The sequence below is a fragment of the Trachypithecus francoisi genome, unplaced genomic scaffold (assembly GCF_009764315.1).
Source record: "Trachypithecus francoisi isolate TF-2019V2 unplaced genomic scaffold, Tfra_2.0 Lachesis_group1, whole genome shotgun sequence".
Lineage (NCBI taxonomy): Eukaryota > Metazoa > Chordata > Mammalia > Primates > Cercopithecidae > Trachypithecus > Trachypithecus francoisi.
In genome coordinates, this window is record NW_022681454.1 from 98458585 (window position 1) to 98480795 (window position 22211).

The 22211-nt window shown below is 37.3% G+C and overlaps 1 protein-coding gene across 2 annotated transcripts in view; it reads left to right on the forward strand.

Annotated features, from left to right (window-relative positions):
* Window positions 1-22211, forward strand: part of BANK1 (B cell scaffold protein with ankyrin repeats 1) — a 254356-nt gene that overhangs the window by 188742 nt on the left and 43403 nt on the right. Inside the window, exons 6-8 of one of the 2 annotated variants that reach the window (XM_033214877.1) lie at window positions 7014-7092; window positions 10814-11122; window positions 15531-15839. In XM_033214877.1, the coding sequence (XP_033070768.1) occupies window positions 7014-7092; window positions 10814-11122; window positions 15531-15839 (697 nt within the window). The remainder of the gene's footprint in view (window positions 1-7013; window positions 7093-10813; window positions 11123-15530; window positions 15840-22211) is intronic. The other variant, XM_033214878.1, reaches the window with a different exon arrangement.

Consider the following 22211-nt stretch of genomic DNA (forward strand, 5'->3'; position numbering starts at 1 on the left):
GTCTGATTATATAAACTATCAATTGTACATATTATTTATGAAGGTTTTCAAATCAACCTAGATTTTTTTAAATTTAGAGGCAGATTCTTTTGAGACATTATTGGGTTCAGGGTGTTTGCTCTTTGTACAGATGTCACATGGCTTCAGTTATGACACAAAAAACAATTCCATTAGGTTTCAACTTCAGTACATACACATCCATCCACATACTTGCCTAATGTCAGTTTATTAATTCACAGTGATTTTGAGCTCATAATGTCCAAGTTTCTGAATAATATGTTGAAATTTTTGCATAATCCCCAAAATCTTTGTAAACCATTACTACTAATAAATTAGTAAAGAAAATCCTTAAAATGGTTTTGGGAGTACTATGGTTTTTATTTTTATTTTATTTTATTTTTTATTATTATACTTTAAGTTCTAGGGTACAAATGTGCACAACGTGCAGGTTTGTTACATATGTATACATGTGCCATTTTGATGTGCTGCACCCATTAACTCGTCATTTACATTAGGTATATCTCCTAATGCTATCCCTCCACCCAGTCCCCCCCACAACAGGCCCCGATGTGTGATGTTCCCCTTCCTGTGTCCAAGTGATCTCATTGTTCAATGCCTACCTATGAGTGAGAACATGCAGTGTTTGGTTTTCTGTTCTTGCGATAGTTTGCTGAGAATGATTGTTTCCAGCTGCATTCATGTCCCTACAAAGGACACAAACTCATCCTTTTTATATGGCTGCATAGTATTCCTTGGTGTATATGTGCCACATTTTCTTTCTTTCTTTTTTTTTTTTTGAGACAGTGTCTCGCTCTGTCGCCCAGGCTGGAGTGCAGTGGCCAGATCTCAGCTCACTGCAAGCTCCGCCTCCCGGGTTCCCACCATTCTCCTGCCTCAGCCTCCCATGTAGTTGGGACTACAGGTGCCCACCACCTCGCCCGGCTAGTTTTTTGTATTTTTTAGTAGAGACGGGGTATCACCATGTTAGCCAGGATGGTCTCGATCTCCTGACCTCATGATCTGCCCATCTCGGCCTCCCAAAGTGCTGGGATTACAGGCTTGAGCCACCGTGCCCGGCCTGTGCCACATTTTCTTAATCCAGTCTGTCACTGATGGACATTTGGGTTGATTCCAAGTCCTTCCTATTGTGAATAGTGCCACAATAAACATACATGTGCATGTGTCTTTATAGCAGCATGATTTATAATCCTTTGGGTATATCCCCAGTAATGGGATGGCTGGGTCAAATGCGGTGTTTAGTTTTCTGTTTCTGTGATAGTTTGCTGAGAATGATGGTTTCCAGCTGCATCCATGTCCCTACAAAGGACACGAACTCATCCTTTTTTATGGCTGCATAGTATTCCATGGTGTGTATGTGCCACATTTTCTTAATCCAGTCTGTCACTGATGGACATTTGGGATGATTCCAAGTCTTTGCTATTGTGAATAGAGCCGCAATAAACATATGTGTGCATGTGTCTTTATAGCAGCATGATTTATAATCCTTTGGTTATATCCTCAGTAATAGGATGGCTGGGTCAAATGGTATTTCTAGTTCTAGATCCTTTAGGAATCGCCACACTGTTTTCCACAATTGTTGAACTAGTTTACAGTCCCAACAACAGTGTAAAAGTGTTCCTATTTCTCCACATCCTCTCCAGCACCTGTTGTTTCCTGACTTTGTAATGATCACCATTCTAACTGGTGTGAGATGGCATCTCATTGTGGTTTTGATTTGCATTTCTCTGATGGTGAGTAATGAAGAGCATTTTTTCATGTGTCTGTTGGCTGTATAAATGTCTTCCTTTGAGAAGTGTCTGTTCATATCCTTTGCCCACTTTTTGATGGGATTGTTTGTTTTTTTCTTGTAAATTTGTCTGAGTTCTTTGTAGGTTCTGGATGTAAGCCCTTTGTCAGATGAGTAGATTGCAAAAATGTTCTCCCATTCTGTAGGTTGCCTGTTCACTCTGATGGTAGTTTCTTTTGCTGTGCAGAAGCTCTTTAGTTTAATTAGATCCTATTTGTCAATTTTGGCTTTTGTTGCCATTGCTTTTGGTATTTTAGACATGAAGTCCTTGCCCATGCCTATGTCCTGAATGGTATCACCTAGGTTTTCTTCTAGGGTTTTTATGGTTTTAGGTCTAACATTTAAGTCTCTAATCCACCTTGAATTAATTTTCGTATGAGTAGTAAGGAAAGGATCTAGTTTCAGCTTTCTACTTATGGCTAGCCAATTTTCCCAGCACCATTTATTAAACAGAGAATCCTCTCCCCATTTCTTGTTTTTGTCAGGTTTGTCAAAGAACAGATGGCTGTAGATGTGTGATATTATTTCTGAGGGCTCTGTTCTGTTCCATTGGTCCAAATCTCTGTTTTGGTACCAGTGCCATGCTGTTTTGGTTCCTGTAGCCTTGTAGTATAGTTTGAAGTCAGGTGGCATGATGCCTCCAGCTTTGGTCTTTTGGCTTAGGATTGTCTTGGCAATGTGGGCTCTGTTTTGGTTCCATATGAACTTTAAAGCAGTTTTTTCCAATTATGTGAAGAAAGTCATTGGTAGCTTAATGGGGATGGCATTGAATCTTTAAATTATCTTGGGCAATATGGACATTTTCATGATATTGAGTCTTCCTATCCATGAGCATGGTATGTTATTCCATTTGTTTGTGCCCTCTTTTATTTCACTGAGCAATGGTTTGTAGTTCTCCTTGAAGAGGTCCTTTACATCCCTTGTAAGTTGGATTCCTAGGTATTTTATTCTCTTTGAAGCAATTGCCAAGGGAGTTCACTCATGATTTGGCTCTCTGTTTGTCTGTTACTGGTGTATAAGAATGCTTGTGATTTTTGCACATTGATTTTGTATCCTGAGATGTTGCTGAAGTTGCTTATCAGTTTAAGGAGATTTTGGGCTGAGACGATGGGGTTTTCTAAATATACAATGATGTCATCTGCAAACGGACAATTTGACTTCCTCTTTTCCTAACTGAATACCCTTAATTTCTTTCTCTTGCCTGATTGCCCTAGCCAGAACTTCCAACACTATGTTAAATAGGAGTGGTGAGAGAGGGCATCCCTGTCTTGTGCCAGTTTTCAAGGGGAATGCTTCCAGTTTTTGCCCATTCAATATGATATTGGCTGTGTGTTTGTCATAAATAGCTCTTATTATTTTGAGATATGTTCCATCTATACTGATTTTTTTGAGAGTTTTTAGCATGAAGGGCTGTTGAATTTTGTCAAAGGCTTTTTCTGCATCTATTGAGATAAACATGTGGTTTTTGTCTTTGGTTCTGTTTATATGCTGGATTACGTTTATTGATTTGCGTATGTTGAAGCAGCCTTGCATCCTAGAGATGAAGCCCACTTGATCATGCTGGATAAGGATTTCGATGTGCTTCTGGATTTGGTTTGCCAGTATTTTACTGAGGATTTTTGCATCAATGTTCATCAGGGATATTGGTCTAAAATTCTCTTTTTTCTCTTGTGTATCTGCCGGGCTTTGGTATCAGGATGATGTTGGCCTCATAAAATGAGTTAGGGAGGATTCCCTCTTTTTCTATTGATTGGAATAGTTTCTGAAGGAATGGTTCCAGCTCCTCCTTGTACCTGTGGTGGAATATGGCTGTGAATCCGTCTGGTCCTGGACTTTTTTTTTTTCGGTGGGTAGGCTATTAATTATAGCCTCAATTTCAGAGCCTGCTATTGGTCTATTCAGGGATTCAACTTCTTCCTGGTTTAGTCTTGGGAGAGTGTATGTATCCAGGAATTTATCCATTTCTTCTAGGTTTTCTAGTTTATTTGCGTAGAGGTGTTTATAGTATTTTCTGATGGTAGTTTGTATTTCTGTGAGGTCGGTGGTGATATCCCCTTTATCATTTTTTATTGCATCTATTTGATTCTTCTCTCTTTTCTTCTTTATTAGTCATGCTAGTGGTCTATCAGATTTGTTGATCTTTTCAAAACACCAGCTCCTGGATTCATGGATTTTTTGAAGTGTTTTTTGTGTCTCTATCTCCTTCAGTTCTGCTCTGATCTTAGTTATTTCTTGTCTTCTGCTAGCTTTTGAATGTGTTTGCTCTTGCTTCTCTCGTTCTTTAATTGTGATATGAGGGTGTCAATTTTGGATCTTTCCTGCTTTCTCTTGTGGGCATTTAGTGCTATAAATATCCCCCTACACACTGCTTTAAATGTGTCCTAAAGATTCTAGTATGCTGTGTCTTTGTTCTCATTGTTTTCAAAGAACATCTTTCTTTCTGCCTTCATTTCGTTATGTACCCAGTAGTCATTCAGGAACAGGTTGTTCAGTTTCCATGTAGTTGAGTGGCTTTGATTGAGTTTCTTAGTCTTGAGTTCTGGTTTGATTGCACTGTGGTCTGAGAGACAGTTTGTTATAATTTCTATCCTTTTACATTTGCTGAGGAGTGCTTTACTTCCAACTGTGTGGTCAATTTTGGAATAAGTATGATGTGGTGCTGAGAAGAATATATATTCTGTTGATTTGTGGTGGAGAGTTCTGTAGATGTCTATTAGGTCTGCTTGGTGCAGAGCTGAGTTCAATTCCTGGATATCCTTGTTAACTTTCTGTCTCGTTGATCTGTCTAATGTTGCCAGTGGAGTGATAAAGTCTCCCATTATTATTGTATGGGAGTTTAAGTCTCTTTTTAAGTCTCTAAGGACTTGCTTTATGAATCTGGGTTTTCCTGTATTGGGTGCATATATATTTAGGATGGTTAGCTCTTCTTGTTGAATTGATCCCTTTACCATTATGTAATGGCCTTCTTTGTCTCTTTTGATCTTTGTTGGTTTAAAGTCTGTTTTATCCAAGACTAGGATTGCAACCCCTGCCTTTTTTTGTTTTCCATTTGCTTGGTAGATCTTCTTCCATCCCTTTATTTTGAGCCCATGTGTGTCTCTGCACTTGAGATGGGTCTCCTGAATAGAGCAGACTGATGGGTCTTGACTCTTTATCCAGTTTGCCAGTCTTTGTCTTTTAATTGGACTATTTAGCCCATTTACATTTTAGGTTAATATTGTTATGTGTGAATTTGATCCTGTCATTATGATGTTAGTTGGCTGTTTCCTCATTAATTGGTGCAGTTTCTTCCTAGCATCTATGGTCTTTACATTTTGGCATGTTTTTGCAGTGGCTGGTACCGGTTGTTCCTTTCCATGTTTAGGACTTCCTTCAGGAGCTCTTGTAGGGCAGGCGTGGTGGTGACAAAATCTCTCAGCATTTGCTTGTCTGTAAAGGATTTTATTTCTCCTTCACTTATGAAACTTAGTTTGTCTGGAAATGAAATTCTTGGTTGAAAATTCTTTTCTTTAAGAATGTTGAATATTGGCCCCCACTCTCTTCTGGCATGTAGAGTTTCTGCTGAGAGATCCGCTGTTGGTCGGATGGGCTTCCCTTCGTGGGTAACCCGACCTTTCTCTCTGACTGCCCTTTACATTTTTTCCTTCATTTCAACCTTGGTGAATCTGACAGTTGTTTGTCTTGGGGTTACTCTTCTCAAGAAGTATCTTGTGGCGTTCTCTGTATTTCCTGAATTTGAATGTTGACCTGCCTTGCTAGGTTGAGTAAGTTCTCCTAGAGAATATCCTGCAGAGTATTTCCCAACTTGGTTCCATTCTCCATGTCACTTTCAAGTACACCAGTCAGATGTAGATTTGGTCTTTTCACATAGTCCTGTATTTCTTGGAGGCTTTGTTCATTTCTTTTTACTCTTTTTTCTCTAAACTTCTCTTCTCGCTTCATTACATTCATTTGATCTTTAATCACTGGTACCCTTTCTTCCAGTTGATCCAATTGGTTACTGAACCTTGAGCATGTGTCACGTGGTTCTCATGCCATGGTTTTCAACTCCATCAGATCATTTAAGTACTTCTCTACACTGGTTATTCTAGGTATCCATTCATCTAATCTTTTTTCAAGGATTTTAGCTTATTTATGTGGGGTTCACACTACCTCCTTTAGCTCAGAGAAGTTTGATCGTCTGAAGCTTTCTTCTCTCAACTTGTCAAAATCACTCTCCATCTAGCTTTGTTCTGTTGCTGGCAAGGAGCTGCATTCCTTTGGAGGAGAAGAGGCATTCTAATTTTTAGAATTTTCAGCTTTTCTGCTCTTGTTTCTCCCCGTTTCCTCTGGAAGCTTCGTCTCAGAGGGGTACCCAGCTGTGGGAGGTGTCAGTCTGCCCCTACTGGGGTGTGCCTCCCAGTTAGGCTACTCAGGGGTCAGAGACCCACTTGAGGAAGCAGTCTGTCCATTCTCAGATCTCAAACTCCATGATGGGAGAACCACTACTCTCTTCAAAGATGTCAGACAGGGACATTTAAATCTGCACAGGTTTCTGCTGCCTTTTGTTCAGCTATGCCTTGCCCCCAGAGGTGGAGTCCACAAAGGCAGGCAGGCCTCCTTGAGCTGCAGTGGGCTCTACCCAGTTTGAACCTCCCGCCTGCTTTGTTTACCTACTCAAGCCTCAGCAATGGCGGGCACCCCTCCTCCAGCCTGGCTGCCGCCCTGCAGTTCAATCTCAGACTGCTGTGCTAGCAATGAGTGAGGCTCTGTGGCTGTGGGACCCTCCAAGCCAGGTGCAGGATATAGTCTCCTGGTGTGCCATTTGCTAAGACTCTTGGAAAAGCACGGTATTAGGGTGGGAGTGACCCAATTTTCCAGGTGCTGTCTGTCATGGCTTCCCTTGGCTAGGAAAGGGAATTCCCTGACCACTTGTGCTTCCTAGGTGAGGTGATGCCTTGCCCTGCTTTGGTTCTGTCTTGGCGGGCTCCAGCCACTGTCCTGCACCCACTGTCTGACACAGACCAGTGAGATGAACCCGGTACCTCAGTTGGAAATGCAGAAATCAGCCATCTTCTGCGTTGCTCACACTGGGAGCTATAGACTGGAGGTATTCCTATTCAGCCATCTTGGATCCCAACAAAAACTATTTCTTATTTGCAGAGGCATCCAGTGCATATTTATTAAGATTAATACATATTATGGAAAATTACATTTATTTTTTCAGATCCAAGAAATTGATACAAATAATGAGCAAGAAAATGATTATGAAGAGGATATTGCCTCATTTTCCACATATATTCCTTGTAAGTTTTTCTATGTTTTATATATATATATGTCATATTCATATATATACCAGATATATATGACTTCTGGAAGATGTAACTGAAAAAGCAATACTGAAGGGAATGTGGCATGGTATTTAATTAACTGGCTTTTAATTTGTAATAGAGACACTACTACATCATATGGCTAATTTAAATACTTTTAATACGTTCAAGTTTTAGTAATCAAATACTGATTTTTCCTACCCAGAGAGAATATACAAATAACTCTGTTATGACTATTTGGACTATTTGGCAACTACATTTTTAAAGATTTTTAAAAACACAAAACCACATTCTTTGCAGGCCTTAGTTTTCTCAGTTAAGAAATGAGAACATTGAACTAGAATACTTTCTAAGGTCCTCCCTGGCTCTATATCTGTGATTCTACATTCTAAAGTCTGAAGAATAATTCATGATGTTCCTACATGTATATAAACATATACGTGTATATACACACTTACATATATGTGTATATATAAAGTTATATACATATATGTGTGTATATATATACAGTTATATACATATATATATACATGTGTATATATATACAGTTATATACACATATATATATATACACGTGTATATATTCTTGTTTATATGTGTATGTAAACTCTACCCATTATGCCAGGTTTTACTGGCATACAGCTCAACAGCTTCACCAGCATGTTTGATAGGAATCCCACACCCAACATTTTTGAAAATTCTGATTCCTGCCATTGCCAAACCTCTCCACCTGCTGACTTCCCCATCTCAGTAAGTGAAAACTCCTCCCCTCCTTTGTTCAAGTCAGTCAAAAAATCCTTGAAAGTCATCCTTGGCATTTTTACTTTCTCTCCTATCCCATACGCAATCAGTCATACAATACTGTTGACTCTACCTTCAAAATATTCCCAGCATTCAGCCATTTCTCTCCCCTTTCATTATCCTAGTCCACACCATCATCAGTTCTCCCCTTGTTTACTGCAATAACACAGTGGAGAAATGGAGGGCCAATGTCACTTCCTATATTGCAAGTTTGGCAATGAACGGAAATGTTTCTATTGTTATGACTCAAGAGTGAGGATTACTACTGGTATTTATTGGGTAGAGATAGAAGGAATGCTGCTAAATAATGTATAGAAAGGCTTCAATGCAACTTCCACATTTGCTGCCTCTGATATTCTATGCTTCATGAAAAGACTAAACACCTTTCATGAAGGACTAAACACTTTTCTGCACCAAATCCTCCAGTACCTCCCTATTATACTCATAATCTTTCTCATCCCCTGCAAGGCCCTAATCTTTGTGTTCCCATCTCTCACCATGCTCTTGCTTGTTCACACACCAATAATGCTCCTGCCTCAGGGCATTTGCACTTTCTATTCCTTCTGTACACTTTCTCCTTATATGCCCAAGGCTTGCTCCATCACTTCTTTCTTCGTATTATGATACCCTCCTCTTCATTTCACTTTACCTGCTCCTTTTCTTCATTGCATTTATCAACATTAACATAATATATTATTTATCTGGTTGTTGTTTATTGCCTGCATTCTCTTTCTAAAACACATGCTCAAAGGGATTAGGGCTTCTTATTCACTGTTTTTATTGTATCCCCAGTACCTGTAACAGAACATAGTCTATACCCAATGAAACATTATTGACCAAAAGTTTTTCAAATGATGGGGAACTGCAAATCAAATAAAGTTAAATACAATTAAATGCCTTCACTAGCATACTTTGGCAAAATTAGTGAACTCTTCAAATTATTGCAGGACACAAAAAATGCTAAATATTAAATTAATGGATTAATGCACCAAGCTTTGAAGTTACATATCTTATCATTTAAATTATAATAAAAGTGATTTATAATCAGGCCATCATTGAAAATGACCATATGTTTATCATGACATTTAATTTTCAGAAGAATTGACTGTAATAATAAAATATTATTTCAATTATCTATAAAGAAAAATTTCACTTTTGCAGTTTGAAACTGCAAACTCTCTTGTATATGAAACTGTGACTGGGCTCAAGTCAGTCTCTTTCATGAGTGAGAGGGGGAAGCACAGAACCCTAGCCCAACGGATTCCCATTGGTATTACCATTACGACAAAGCATGCTAAAACACACTAACTCATTAAATCTGAATTTCCAGGGCTGAAACTCAAGTTTCGGCATATTTGATGACAAGTACCATACAGATTCTGTTGCTTATTCAGTATTATGAAACACTGAATATATAAACAAAAGTGTGGCTAAGAGTAATTTCCTATAGCGTGAATGTAATTCTGAGTTGATGACTGATTTGCCCATACAGAAATAATAAAGTCCCTTTGCTAGCCTGAGCAATAATTTTTTTCCATCCATTCCATCATCTACTCCATCAGCATTTCTAGAGACTACTTTATTTCAGGCTTAGTGTTTTGTGTTAAGGATAAAAAGATGAATGAGATCTGTGCAGATAGATCATACAAAAACAAATAACTATCCACTCTGCCCAGGCTGGTAATTAAAGAATCTTGGTTTAGTTCTAATATTGGAAACTGTATCTTTCTTCTTTCTCACATGAAAGAATAGAAAAACAAAAAAGAAAATTCCATAGAGTAATATGGTCTACCATCATGGGCATGATTTTTCTGCATGACTAATTTTTCTCCATGGGAGAAAAATTTCTACAGTGTAATTCTTCATTTTAAAGGAGTCTTTCTTCTCTACATTCTGCTGTTTGGGATTTTAAGCTATATTTCAGCTTAGCAACATTTTAATAGAGCAATTTCTTGCCTTGACAAGGACAAGAATTCACAAATTCAAAGGTCTGTTACAGAGGTTCCAAAGTCTGTTTAGAAATTCCAAAAGGCTGTTTTAAATTTTTTGAATCCTTTATTTAGAGAATATTTTTATAAAGAAAATTTAATAAAGGTTTTTTTCTGAAGATTTAAAGTCATTACATTATAATTTCTTTTTTTCTGTTTTCTTCTTGAGTGTTTAAAGAACACTTACTGTATATAACATAAAAACAAATAATGGTATGGTTGTCAGAGTAGAGGGAATTTGTATCATTTGGTTAAATTTCAGGGTAGAATGCATTTATAGGTGAAGAACTGATCCTCAGAAAGATTTACCTACTGTTGGTGATTTACATGCCTTCCCCACCAAAAAAAATTAACTTTTACCAAGTAATAGTTCCAAAGTTAATATAGTATCTGTAAATGATTTATTATAAGGAATTATAAAATTATTATAGTTATCTGTAAAGATCAACATATATTAAATAACTAAATAAGAGTCATAGATTCATTTGTATTTATTATTTACAAGCAAGTAAAGGTTTGTGTCTTTTCCCTTTTCTTTACCTTTTCCATCATTTATTATTTTATTGGGTCAGTTATATTGTTTCCTAATAAAAATGCAAGGATGCTATCAAATATATGAACTTGTTAAAACAACAACTCTAAAGAATCAGAATATCATTATCTGCATGAGTGTGTCATATACACAGATAGCGAGACATAATGGAGCTTTGACTGTTCATTTGGTAAGTATTTTAAAAGCCCAGAAATAAATGACTGTGCACTACAAGTTATACATTTGACAGCTTTTCACTATATCAGGTCGTAAAAGTTTTATTAGCAGTACTACTATTTCTGTACAAATTTACAAAATATGAAATGCCTCCAGATGGTGTGATTAAATGAAATCATGCAATCTTCATTGTAAACAGCCACACAGAACCCAATATGTCATCATGAAAGCAGGAAGACATACAGGCAGAGTGCAGTTGGAGCTGAGGCAAGTGAAATGGAAGAGGAAGGAAAAGAGAATGGATCAGACATGGAGGCCAAGCACAGCCCACTAGAAGTTGGCAGTGAGAGTTCTGAGGACCAGTATGATGACTTGTATGTGTTCATTCCTGGTGCTGATCCAGAAAATAATTCACAAGAGCCACTCATGAGCAGCAGACCTCCTCTCCCTCCACCACGACCCGTAGCTACTGCCTTCCAACTGGAAAGACCTCACTTCACCTTACCAGGTAAGTTTAAAGTTAGAAAAAACAAAACAAACAAAGACAAACCTTTGACAGCCTTACATAGCAAATAGTGCAGTGGCAAATCTATACAGAGCAGATCAGCTTCTGAAACCAGGAGTAACATTCCTCCTATTCTTTAAAAACTAAGGCCTGGGAAATGAGGCAAGAGATACCTACCTCTACCTCGTTCTTTTCTTTTTTTCCTTCCTTCCTTCCTTCCTTCCTTCCTTCCTTCCTTCTTTCCTTCCTTCCTTCCTTTCTTCCTCTTTCCACCCTCCCTCCTTCCCTTTCTTCCTTCCTTCTCTCACTTTTTCTCTCTTTCTCTCTTTCTTCTCTGTCTCATTACAAAGCTTTAAGAAAATAAAACTTGGAAGGAGTCTATGGTTCTTCATGTAAAATGAACCTCAGGCATTTTGTGGAAAAGGAAATACAACATTGCTTTTAAAACATGCTCTCAGTCTTCAGAAGAAAAAAAAAGTGAAATGCTGATGATCCACAATTTTCAGATGAACTTGGGCACTTCAGTCACTTGGTAGCTGTGGGAGAATGAAGTGTTAAAGGGTTTGTCGCACACTGCACTGACACCAAAGTTTAAAAACACTCTATACACTATCCAAGTGGAAGAAGAGTCAGCGTAGCTGTCACTGGCATTTGTTCCCAGATGCAGGAATTGGGGTGTGGAAAGTGGGTGTGGGGAATCTGTCCTTGCGGAGGGCATGAAGAGGAGCTTCCACATTAGGTTTATCTGCCTGGAGTGTTCAACACCCTGACAAACTCCCAGCTCCAGGCTCACTCTTACAGTCACAAATTATCATCTACTTTTTGATCATTATTTCATATGTACTTTCCAAATTTATATTTATTTTCCAAACAAAATGTTCTTAAGAAGACAATTTAGTTAAAAAAAAAAAAATCCTTATCAAAACCGCATTTTCACTACAATTTAGTTGTTGGATCCTAGAAGGCTATAAAGTATAAAAACATGGCCTTGTTTCAAAAAGTAAATTTTTAAGCAATGAAATGTAGTATTTGGGCCGGGCGCAGTAGCTCACGCCTATAGTCCCAACACTTTGGGAGGCCGAGGTAGGCGTATCACCTGAGGTCAGGAGTTTGAGACCAGCCTGGCCAACATGGTGAAACCCCATCTCTACTAAAAATACAAAAGTTAGCTGTGCTTGCGCCTGTAATCCCAGCTACTGGGGAGGCTGAGGCAGGAGAATCGCTTGAGCCCGGGAGGCGGAGGTTGCAGTGAGCCAAGATCATGCCACTGCATCCCAGCCTGGGCAACAAGAGCAAGACTCCATCTCAAAAAAAAAAAAAAAAAAAAAAAGGAATTTAGCATTTGTGTCCTTGAAGGCTCTCTATGAAGACGCAAGTTTACCAACATAAGCTCTATTAAGCTTATGCACTGTGTTTAGAGATGGAAAGTACTACTTAATTGAAAGCTCTGAAGCCCAATGGATATTCCTCTGATTCATTCATTCATTCAACAGATATTTATTACCTACTGTATTTCAAGCTCTTCTGGATCCCTAACATTTATCCATGAAGTAGATCTATTAATGTTTAGTGGTGAGGGGAGAAAACATCATAAGTTGGTAGTACACTGACTATAAAATTCTTGCATATTTTTCTCATTTTTCAGATCTTAATAATTTGTTATAACAAAATAGGAAGACAAACTTGTGTCAGATTATTTCTCTTAAAAGTGCTAATATTAAATCATATTTTTCCTAATGCAAATTTCTATATATGGTCTGTTGGTTAGCAGGTCTAAAACGACTCTACCTAGGGTCTTAATGAGAAATCTAAGATCAGAAATGTGATCTTGGCTAATATATCTTCTGAAAACTAGCAAATATAAAAAGCAAAATAAAACAAAAACTTACTTATTTAATTTAAAAACTCTGTTTTTACATTTTATATTCAGTGTTACTTTTATCTTATCTTTTCATAGCACTGATGTTAGAAGTGGATAATAAAATGCCGGTATTTTTTCTTAAAATTTTTTTATTCGTCTTTAAATGCAAGGCTGTACGCTATCACTTATTTTTTTGCCAGAGACTTTGTATGTCTTTGACTTTGGCTAGTTATACCTTCAGGAGTTGTTCTTTCTGAGTAGCTTCCATCTGCCATCAAGTTTCTGAAGGAAAAAAAAAAAAGCCATCTCCTCAGTGCTGTAGGCATCAAATTCCTCACAATGGATTTACAAACTTCTTCATTAGAGAAACTAATAACATATAATACTATAGAGCACTTTACAGTTTATAAAGAACCCATTGTTTCTTTTTAACTTCCCAAGAATCCTCGGATCCCTCCTTGACTCAGTTCCAAGCAGTGCTATAATTAGAATGTGTCAGTTACTTCTATTAACAGGTCTCCTAGGCTATTAGGATTTTTCTCTTTTTTATACGGTCTTGCTCCAATTACTTCAAAAGTTGGAATTATAGAAGTGATTTGTTTTCATCTTTCTTTATTGATATACCACCTGAATTGAGAAAGCTTAGGTCTCACTCTTAACTGAAAAGGATAATCTGATACTTTGAAAAATAAAAAGTAAAATGTATTATTTCTAGCGCAAGCCCAACTTTAGAAATAGTTGGGAAGAGAGGTGGGTGGGGAAACAGAGAGTTAAGAACTCAGGAAATTGGTTCATAAATGTAAGACGGTTGACACATTCCACTAAAAATGAAACACTGAAAAAGTGGTTCCCATACACTTAATCCAGTTTCACCTGTGTTGCTGTCAGTGAACCAGAAGTCATAAAATCAAAATCTTAAAACTGTATTATTCAAAGGATAAAAGGCAAGTCGTGGTGAATTGAAAGTTAGTGCTAGGCACATTGGTAATGAATACTTCTTAAGTTAAACTAAATGAAACTGTAAGAGTTAAGACTGTTGGGAGATTATCTTAATCTCGCCTCATAAACCTGCCCAAGACAATTGCTGAATCTTTCTATAATAATATTCTTTTATTCTGCTCTGCTACTTGTCTTTCCCCTTTTAAGTTTTTCCACTAAAATCTTCATAAGTAAACTAATTTGGAGAGTATCAGGTTCTCACCAAACAAAGGGCAAATTCAAAAAAGAATGGAAATGAAAGAAAAAGCCCTCATTGGCCTGGTAGAGAGCCATTAAAATTCTTTTTAATTTACTTGTTAATCAAAGCAATCAAAGCATATTATATCTTTGTCTTATTAATAACTGCTACAAAAATATTTTAACATATTCTTATAAAAATATGTCAAGATATTACTGAATGTAAAAACCGTCAAAAACTCTGAAACCTATAATTTTATTATTTTCATGTGAATTCATTCTCACACCATTGATCATCCATGCTGTCTTTTATGTCAGGAACTCTACTTTCAGTGTCTGTCATCTATGTTTTTTATTTGTTTATTTTTTTGTTTTTATTTTTGAGGCATGATCTCGCTCTGTTGCCCAGCCTGGAGTGCAATGGCATGCTTATAGCTCACTGTAGCCTCCAACTCTTGGGCTAAAGCAATCCTCTCTCCTCAGTTTCTGGAGTAGCTAGGAGTGTTGGCCGCCTGGCTAATTCTTTTATTTTTGTAGATACTAGGTCTCACTACGCTGCTATCAAATTCCTGGCCTCCAGCTATCCTCTCACCTCAGCCTCCCAAAGCATTGTGATTAGGCACAGAAGCCACCGAGCCTGGCCAGAGTCCTTTTTCTATGAATAAGGTCTGTTGGCTTGTAGAAAACAAGAGCTGCATTTTTGAAGGTCAGTTTGTCATAGTCAAAGACCAACTGCTATGAAACCAACTAATGGTGCCTTTGGCTATTTCTCCCTGTCATTTTCAGAGAAATTAAATTTTAGGTGAAATATCCAGTGCAAGCAATATGAAACATGAAAGGACTTCAAATGAAAAAAAAAATCTAAGAGTATTATGCTTGAAAAACACAAGTTTTCAAAGCTGTGGAGTTTGAGACATAGATTTATAACTCAATTTCCTGATATGAAATCATTCTTTATATGTAAAAGTATATAGAATATATAAAATAATATATAAATGTGTATTTAATATATAACATATAGATAATTATATTTTATACATTAAATATTTCATATATATCTCTCTCTCTACACAGAATAATATGGAAAGCATTTAAATGTTTTTTAAAAATCCATGTCTTAAGCAAACTGTTTTTCTTAATACAATTTAAATTACAAACTGCAGGATGATTTATTAGTAAGTTACACAGCTCACTTTTTCTGCATTTTGGGGGTAACATATAAATTATTCTCCTGGAGTCAGAAGTTCTTCTCTAATATTGTTTCCTATGGCACTTGACTAAGCCACCTTGGGAAGCTCAAAAACATGACAGATGGACACCAATAATATTGCATATAACAGAAGAATAAACACAATGTAAATATTTCATAAACAGGGACAATGGTGGAAGTCCAGATGGAAAGAAGTCAAAACTGGGGTGATCCTGGTGTTAGACAAGAAAAAGGAGATGAGCTCAAAGGAGAAAAAGATAAGAAAGAAGATGAAAAAGAGCAGGAGGAGGAGGAGGAAGACCCATATACTTTCGCTGAGATTGATGACAGTGAATATGACATGATATTGGCCAATCTGAGTATAAAGAAAAAAACTGGGAGTCGGTCTTTCATTATAAACAGACCTCCTGCCCCCACACCCCGACCCACAAATATACCTCCAAAAGAGGAAACTACACCTTACATAGCTCAAGGTAATGTTTTATCATTGTGGTTTGTTTACTTGTTAATTTTTTTTGTACAAAATTTTGAGGATGGGAGGAGGGGATAAGGTGATGCAATTAGTGCTCTAAAACTGCAAAGATTTAACTATTTTTTTTCAAGTCACAGGTAAGCTATACTGGCTCATTTTTTTTCACTAAGAGTTTTATTATTATTATTATTATACTTTAAGTTCTGGGGTACATGTGCAGAACATGCAGTTTTGTTACATAGGTATACACGTGCCATGGTGGTTTACTGTACCCATCAGCCCGTCACCTACATTAGGTATTTCTCCTAATGTTATCCCTCCCCTAGCCCTCCACCCCACAACAGGCCCCAGTGTGTGATATTCCCCTCCCTATGTCCATGTGATCTCATCGTTCAGCTCCCACTTATGAGTGAGAACATGTGGTGTTTGGTTTTCTGTTCTTGTGATAGTTTGCTGAGAATGATGGTTTCCAACTTCATCCATGTCCCTGCAAAGGACATGAACTCATCCTTTTTTATGACTGGATAGTATTCCATGGTGTGTATGTGCCACATTTTCTTTATCCAGTCTACTATTGGTGGACATTTGGGTTGGTTCCAAGTCTTTGCTGTTGTGAATAGTGTTGCAGTAAACATACATGTGCATGTGTCTTTAGAGTAGAAGGATTTATAATCCTCTGGGTATATACCCAGTAATGGGATTGCTGGGTCAAATGGTATTTCTAATTCTAGATCCTTGAGGAATCACCACACTGTCTTCCACAATGATTGACTAATTTACACTCCCACCAACAGTGTAAAAGCATCCCTGTTTCTCCACATCCTCACCAGCATCTGTTGTTTCCTGACTTTTTAATGGTTGCCATTCTAACTGGTATGCGATGGTATCTCACTGTGATTTTGATTTGCATTTCTCTAATGACCAGTGATGATGACCACTTTTTCATGTGTCTATTGGCTGCATAAATGTCTTCTTTTGAGAAGTGTCTATCCTTTGCCCACTTTTTTGATGGAATTATTTTCTTCTTGTAAATTTGTTTAAGTTCTTTGTAGATTCTGGATATTAACCCTTTGTCAAATGGATAGGTTGCCAAAATTTTCTGCCATTCTGTAGGTTGCCTGTTCACTCTGATGATAGTTTCTTTTGCTGTGCAGGAGCTCTTTAGTTTAATTAGATCCCACTTGTCAATTTTGTCTTTTGTTGCCATTGCTTTTGGTGTTTTACACATGAAGTCTTTGCCCATGTACTGGCTCATTTTTAAATTTAGAAACATAGTAAGTAAAGAAAATAAGAATGATGGATTGGGTTCTGGTTTCTACTTCCTCATTAAGAAGGATAATGACAAGTCTTTCAGGGAACATGAAACCATAGCATATATGTAGAAATTCTTCTTGATACTTCCTTCCTAATTCTATAAGAGAGAAGCTCAACTCCTATAAATAATATGCAACATAAAAACATTTAAATATATACTACAGATTTACCTAAGAGAAACATAATTACTCATATATACTTAATATTTTCAAAAGAAACCATTCTATTCCTTACGCTGCATGTATATATTGAGAGATTCGTATAGGAAAATTTAGCAAGCATGTATGAAGTATTTATCAGTATAAAACACACTTATTTAATGATGATCTACTCTTTATATTGTTCAAGAAACTATAACAAATTAGGAAACTGTAGCAAACTAATCAACTGTTTCAGCTGAAATAAAACATGAATTGTAACAGTTGTCTAGATTACAAAGTCAGGGAATGAACTTCTGTTAGAAATTCTCAGGTTGCCTCTCATAGTTTAGTATCTCTAGGGTATTACTATCTCCTTGATATAGTTGCTAAATACCAGTAAAGACTTTTAAAATAGAAAGTAGATATAGCTTGATACAAAAAGTTAGTTGTACTCTAGAAATTTTTGAAGAGATACCTCATCTTCTATACTCCAATGCTGAGTCTCCAGACAAGAATGGAATCCCATGTTGTGTTGGTCTACTGTTTGGCCATTATCTTCCCATCCTTCTATTGGTGGTTATATTCTTGTTTTTCAAGATCTCTTTCTTGTTCTCTGTTGTTCTTTTTTACAGGATTATTTTCTCTTTTAGGTGGCATGGGTACATAGAGATATAATTCAGTATCTTTTTTACTGATTTTGTTTCATTTTGTTTTGATTTGTTTTTAATTTTTTTTGTTCTTACTTTTTTCCTTCTGCTCTCATATTTTCTCTGTTGTCTTTACTTGTTTTTTGTTCTGCCTGTAGCATTTGATACTTCCATCAAATATGGCTATTCTTAGCTATGTTTTCATGTTTAACAATGAAGCACCGGCTGGGTGCAGTGGGTCATGTCTATAATCCCAGCACTTTGGGAGGCCAAGGCGGGTGGATCACCTGAGGTCAGGAGCTCGAGACCAGCCTGGCCAACATGGTGAAACCCCATCTCTAATAAAAACACAAAAAAGTTATCCGGGCATGGTGGCAGGTGCCTGTAATCCCAGCTACTCAGGAGGCTGAGGCAGGAGAATCGTTTGAACCCAGGAGTCGGAGGTTGTAGTGAACCAAGATCATGCCACTCCACTCCAGCCTGAGCAACAGAGCAAGACTCCGTCAAAAAAAAAAAAAAGAAAAAAAAGAATGAAGCACCAAATGCCCTCACTGGAAACTCTAGTTGTTAACTTATGGACGGCGTTGTAGGGTAATTAGGAAGTAGGTAACCAGCTTTTTCATTGGATGGCCCCAGAATATTATTTATGTAACTCTATTTGCCTATGCTTTTAACTTTTTCTAGGATACGCTTCAACTAACTATAGTCTGCATTTACATATCCAGTTCCCAGCACACTGAGATTAGAATGCCGGAAGAAGATTAGGAAATTTCACCATTCAGAATACACAATTTAACTTGTTCTCCCTGTTTTCAGTCTAGTTTGTAATTCCTGCCACCCAGTGTGCCTTGTGTCCCATGTCCAGAGCTACTTCTGTTCAATTTCTCTAATGAAGAAACCTCCTATTAGGGATGAGTGCTTCATTTCACAGGACTAGAGAAAGAACTTGGGGCTATGACTGGTTTAGGCTTTCAACCAATCCCCAAGTTAAATAAGTGCATTTGGATGGTTTTCCTCTCATTGATTTCTTTATCAGTTACATAAACATTGATTGAGTGCCAGTGATAAAATCTGTGTACTAAGTATGTAAATTCTGAACGTGCAGTGTTGCAATTTGTCCTGTAGGTATGTGCACACATAGAAACATTAAAGAATCTTAAATACCGGCCGGGCGCGGTGGCTCAAGCCTGTAATCCCAGCACTTTGGGAGGCCGAGGCGGGCGGATCACAAGGTCAGGAGATCGAGACCATCCTGGCTAACACGGTGAAACCCCGTCTCTACTAAAAAATACAAAAAACTAGCCGGGCGAGGTGGCGGGCGCCTGTAGTCCCACCTACTCAGGAGGCTGAGGCAGGAGAATGGCGTGAACCCGGGAGGCGGAGCTTGCAGTGAGCTGAGATCTGGCCAGTGCACTCCAGCTTGGGTGACAGAGCGAGACTCCGTCTCAAAAAAAAAAAAAAAAAAAAAAAAAGAATCTTAAATACCTTGAGTTTCTAACAAATTTTAAAGGTTACTTATCTCACCCATCCCAAGACTGGCACCCTTCAATATTTATAAGATGTCTTTCTAATTCTAATACAATATAATTTACTCTCATTATATTTGTATTACATGGAGATGAAAACTAGTGCTATAATTTTTTTTTTGCAATTAAGTATATAAAATAGGTATGGTTATTTACTGTATCCCAAATAAGTAGCAAAAGCTGGACTACAAATAAGGTCACCAAAATCCTCTTCCATTTTTTATTCCTTTTCTCTTTCACTGGGATATACTTGCCTGCCTTTTTCTTTTATGCAATTGATTGTTGATCATTGTGTTCCCACATTAGAAAGAGATTACCTCATCAGCTAATTCATTCTTGATGTTCTTTGCATTTCACAGAGTAAGAGCCTTTTCTCACATCTTTCCTTTTCCTCCCCCCTAGCTTGGGCAGATCTATTAAGTCAAATTGCCACTATTTCCCAGAAAACCATCCACTCAATTAGAAGATTAATTTCTGGCCCCATTGCTTGCCAGAGTCCAAAAATGGTATCAGTATATTGGTATACTCAAGTTGTGTTAACATAGCTAGAATTGAAGGATTTGGAATAGGAGATAGAGGAAAAATACAGGAATGCAGAATCCCAGCTTACTATCTCAGGCAGTGAAGAAGTAATGGCAAAGGAACTAGGCAAAAGCTTTGCAGAAAGACTTGTATTCAAATTTAGCTGATGTTACCCAAGCAAGCAAATTCACATTTCTGAGATTGAATTTCTTCACCGTAAGCTGGGGATACAAATGATACATATTTCAAAGACTGTTAATATCTATATGAGATAAAATTAGAAAATACCCAACACAATACTTGATATGTGGTGTATGTTCAATGCATTATAATTAAAACGATTCTACTTTTACTTTTCTCAGTTTAGTGTCTGTTTCTTGGAGTCTGGTGGAATCAGAAGTTAGGGAAAATAATAGTGCTGGAGTGTGTCAGGGAAGGAAGACCCTGTATTCTAACAGAACAAGTTGGCTTAGTCATCTTCTTATAATAATTATTATTAGGCAGCTTTCATGATAATTTCTAATTCATGCAATAACCCTGCATAGTTGGCATTAATAACCTCATTTTAGAGATAAAGAAACTAATGCTCAGTAAGTGTCAGTGTCTTGCCCAAGGTGATAAAATCAGGAAGAGGAAGAGGAGGGATTTGGACCGAGATTTATCTGGATCTAATGCCTGAGCACATGGCACCACAAATTTCCATCACTGATATATTTATTCCTGGATTGTTTGTTAATATTTATTTCTTCCTTCTAACCTATAAGATCCATGAAGGAAGAGACCAAACTAATCTTTTTTCCCCATTGTATCTCTGGTGCCAAGATCAGTGCTGAATTCACAGTAGAAACTATGAATATTTGGTGAATATTAACTGAATGAAATGATAAAAATGACAAGATCCACATCAATATGACTAGAACAGAAGACTTCATTAACACTCTGGAAGGTAATCAGAAGACTGTATCAGTCTCTAATTCCTAAATTTTTCCTGCTTTAAACCATCTTATGTCTAAAACACTACCATTTGAAGGGAAGAGCCCACATAGAATTGGACAAAGCTCTATGTTATTCATATCCAGCTAAGCACTCTGCTTTCACAAAGCTTAAACATGTGGCATTGAAGCTCTGTTTCACCATCATCATCATCCCCTTACCCCAGAGGCATAACTTATTAATGCAAAACTGAACCCATGTTGATTCATTTTATCAAGAGATATGTTTCTGATTTTTTATCACATTGCTGTTGTACTAAACCTGATCTTAGGTTAGCAATCACAGGAATAACTCATTTTTCATAAGTAAAATTTTTTGAAGTCCTCCTGTTTTCAGATATATTTTCCTCTACTTTTTTTTATCCCTGTAATAGTGAAGAGGATCAGGTTCATTAAGCTTGAAGAATACAGAGGAATTAACACGGATTTATAGTCTTTAGTGACAGAATTCTTGATTTAAGTCAAATCAGGGAAAGAAAATGAGCTCTTGGCATGGCATAGACACATTGGTAGTAAAACTATGTCCATAAATCATACAAAGAGATGAATGCCTATTGGGTAAAATTTTTCAGCATCAATGGGCAATTTTCTATTTTCCTCTCACACAATTAATAGAACAAAGATCCTTCTTCAGAATCCATGTGACTGATTTCGGGTAGAATATAATTTCCCTTTCAATTTCCAATTGCTACTGAGTTGTCCTTGGCATTTTGCAGTGCAACAAAGTTGTATTTGACCTTTTTGAGAGCTACTCAGCTACAGGGACCCCAAAATGTCAAGTGCAACTCAGTTGCTCTCAGAAATTTTCCACTTGCAATTCACTTGTACTTGAAATTGATCACATACAATGCAATTGAAATGCAAAAAGAGAAAAAAGACCTAGTAGAAACTGTTAGGGAAATTTATTCATATCCTTGTAAATGTGACAGAGAATAATGGTCTCTGTCCTCATTTGTAAAATATGGTCAAGTGGATTGAAGTAGGTCTTAGATCAAGTGCCTTGGATCCTACTCCCTGGCTAGGTGACCTTGTCCAAACCATTTAGCTTAAGGACATAGTATGTATATCACAGGTGCTCTCAGAATAGTGACGTATGTATCATTATTTGTAAGCCTCATGTTCCTGTTTTCCTCCTTGACTCTCTGCCTCATTCTTTTCCATGAGAGAGTGCTGGTGTAGCTCTGCAAAGGAGAAATTGTTCTGACCTGTATTCATACTGTCCATTGAAGAGG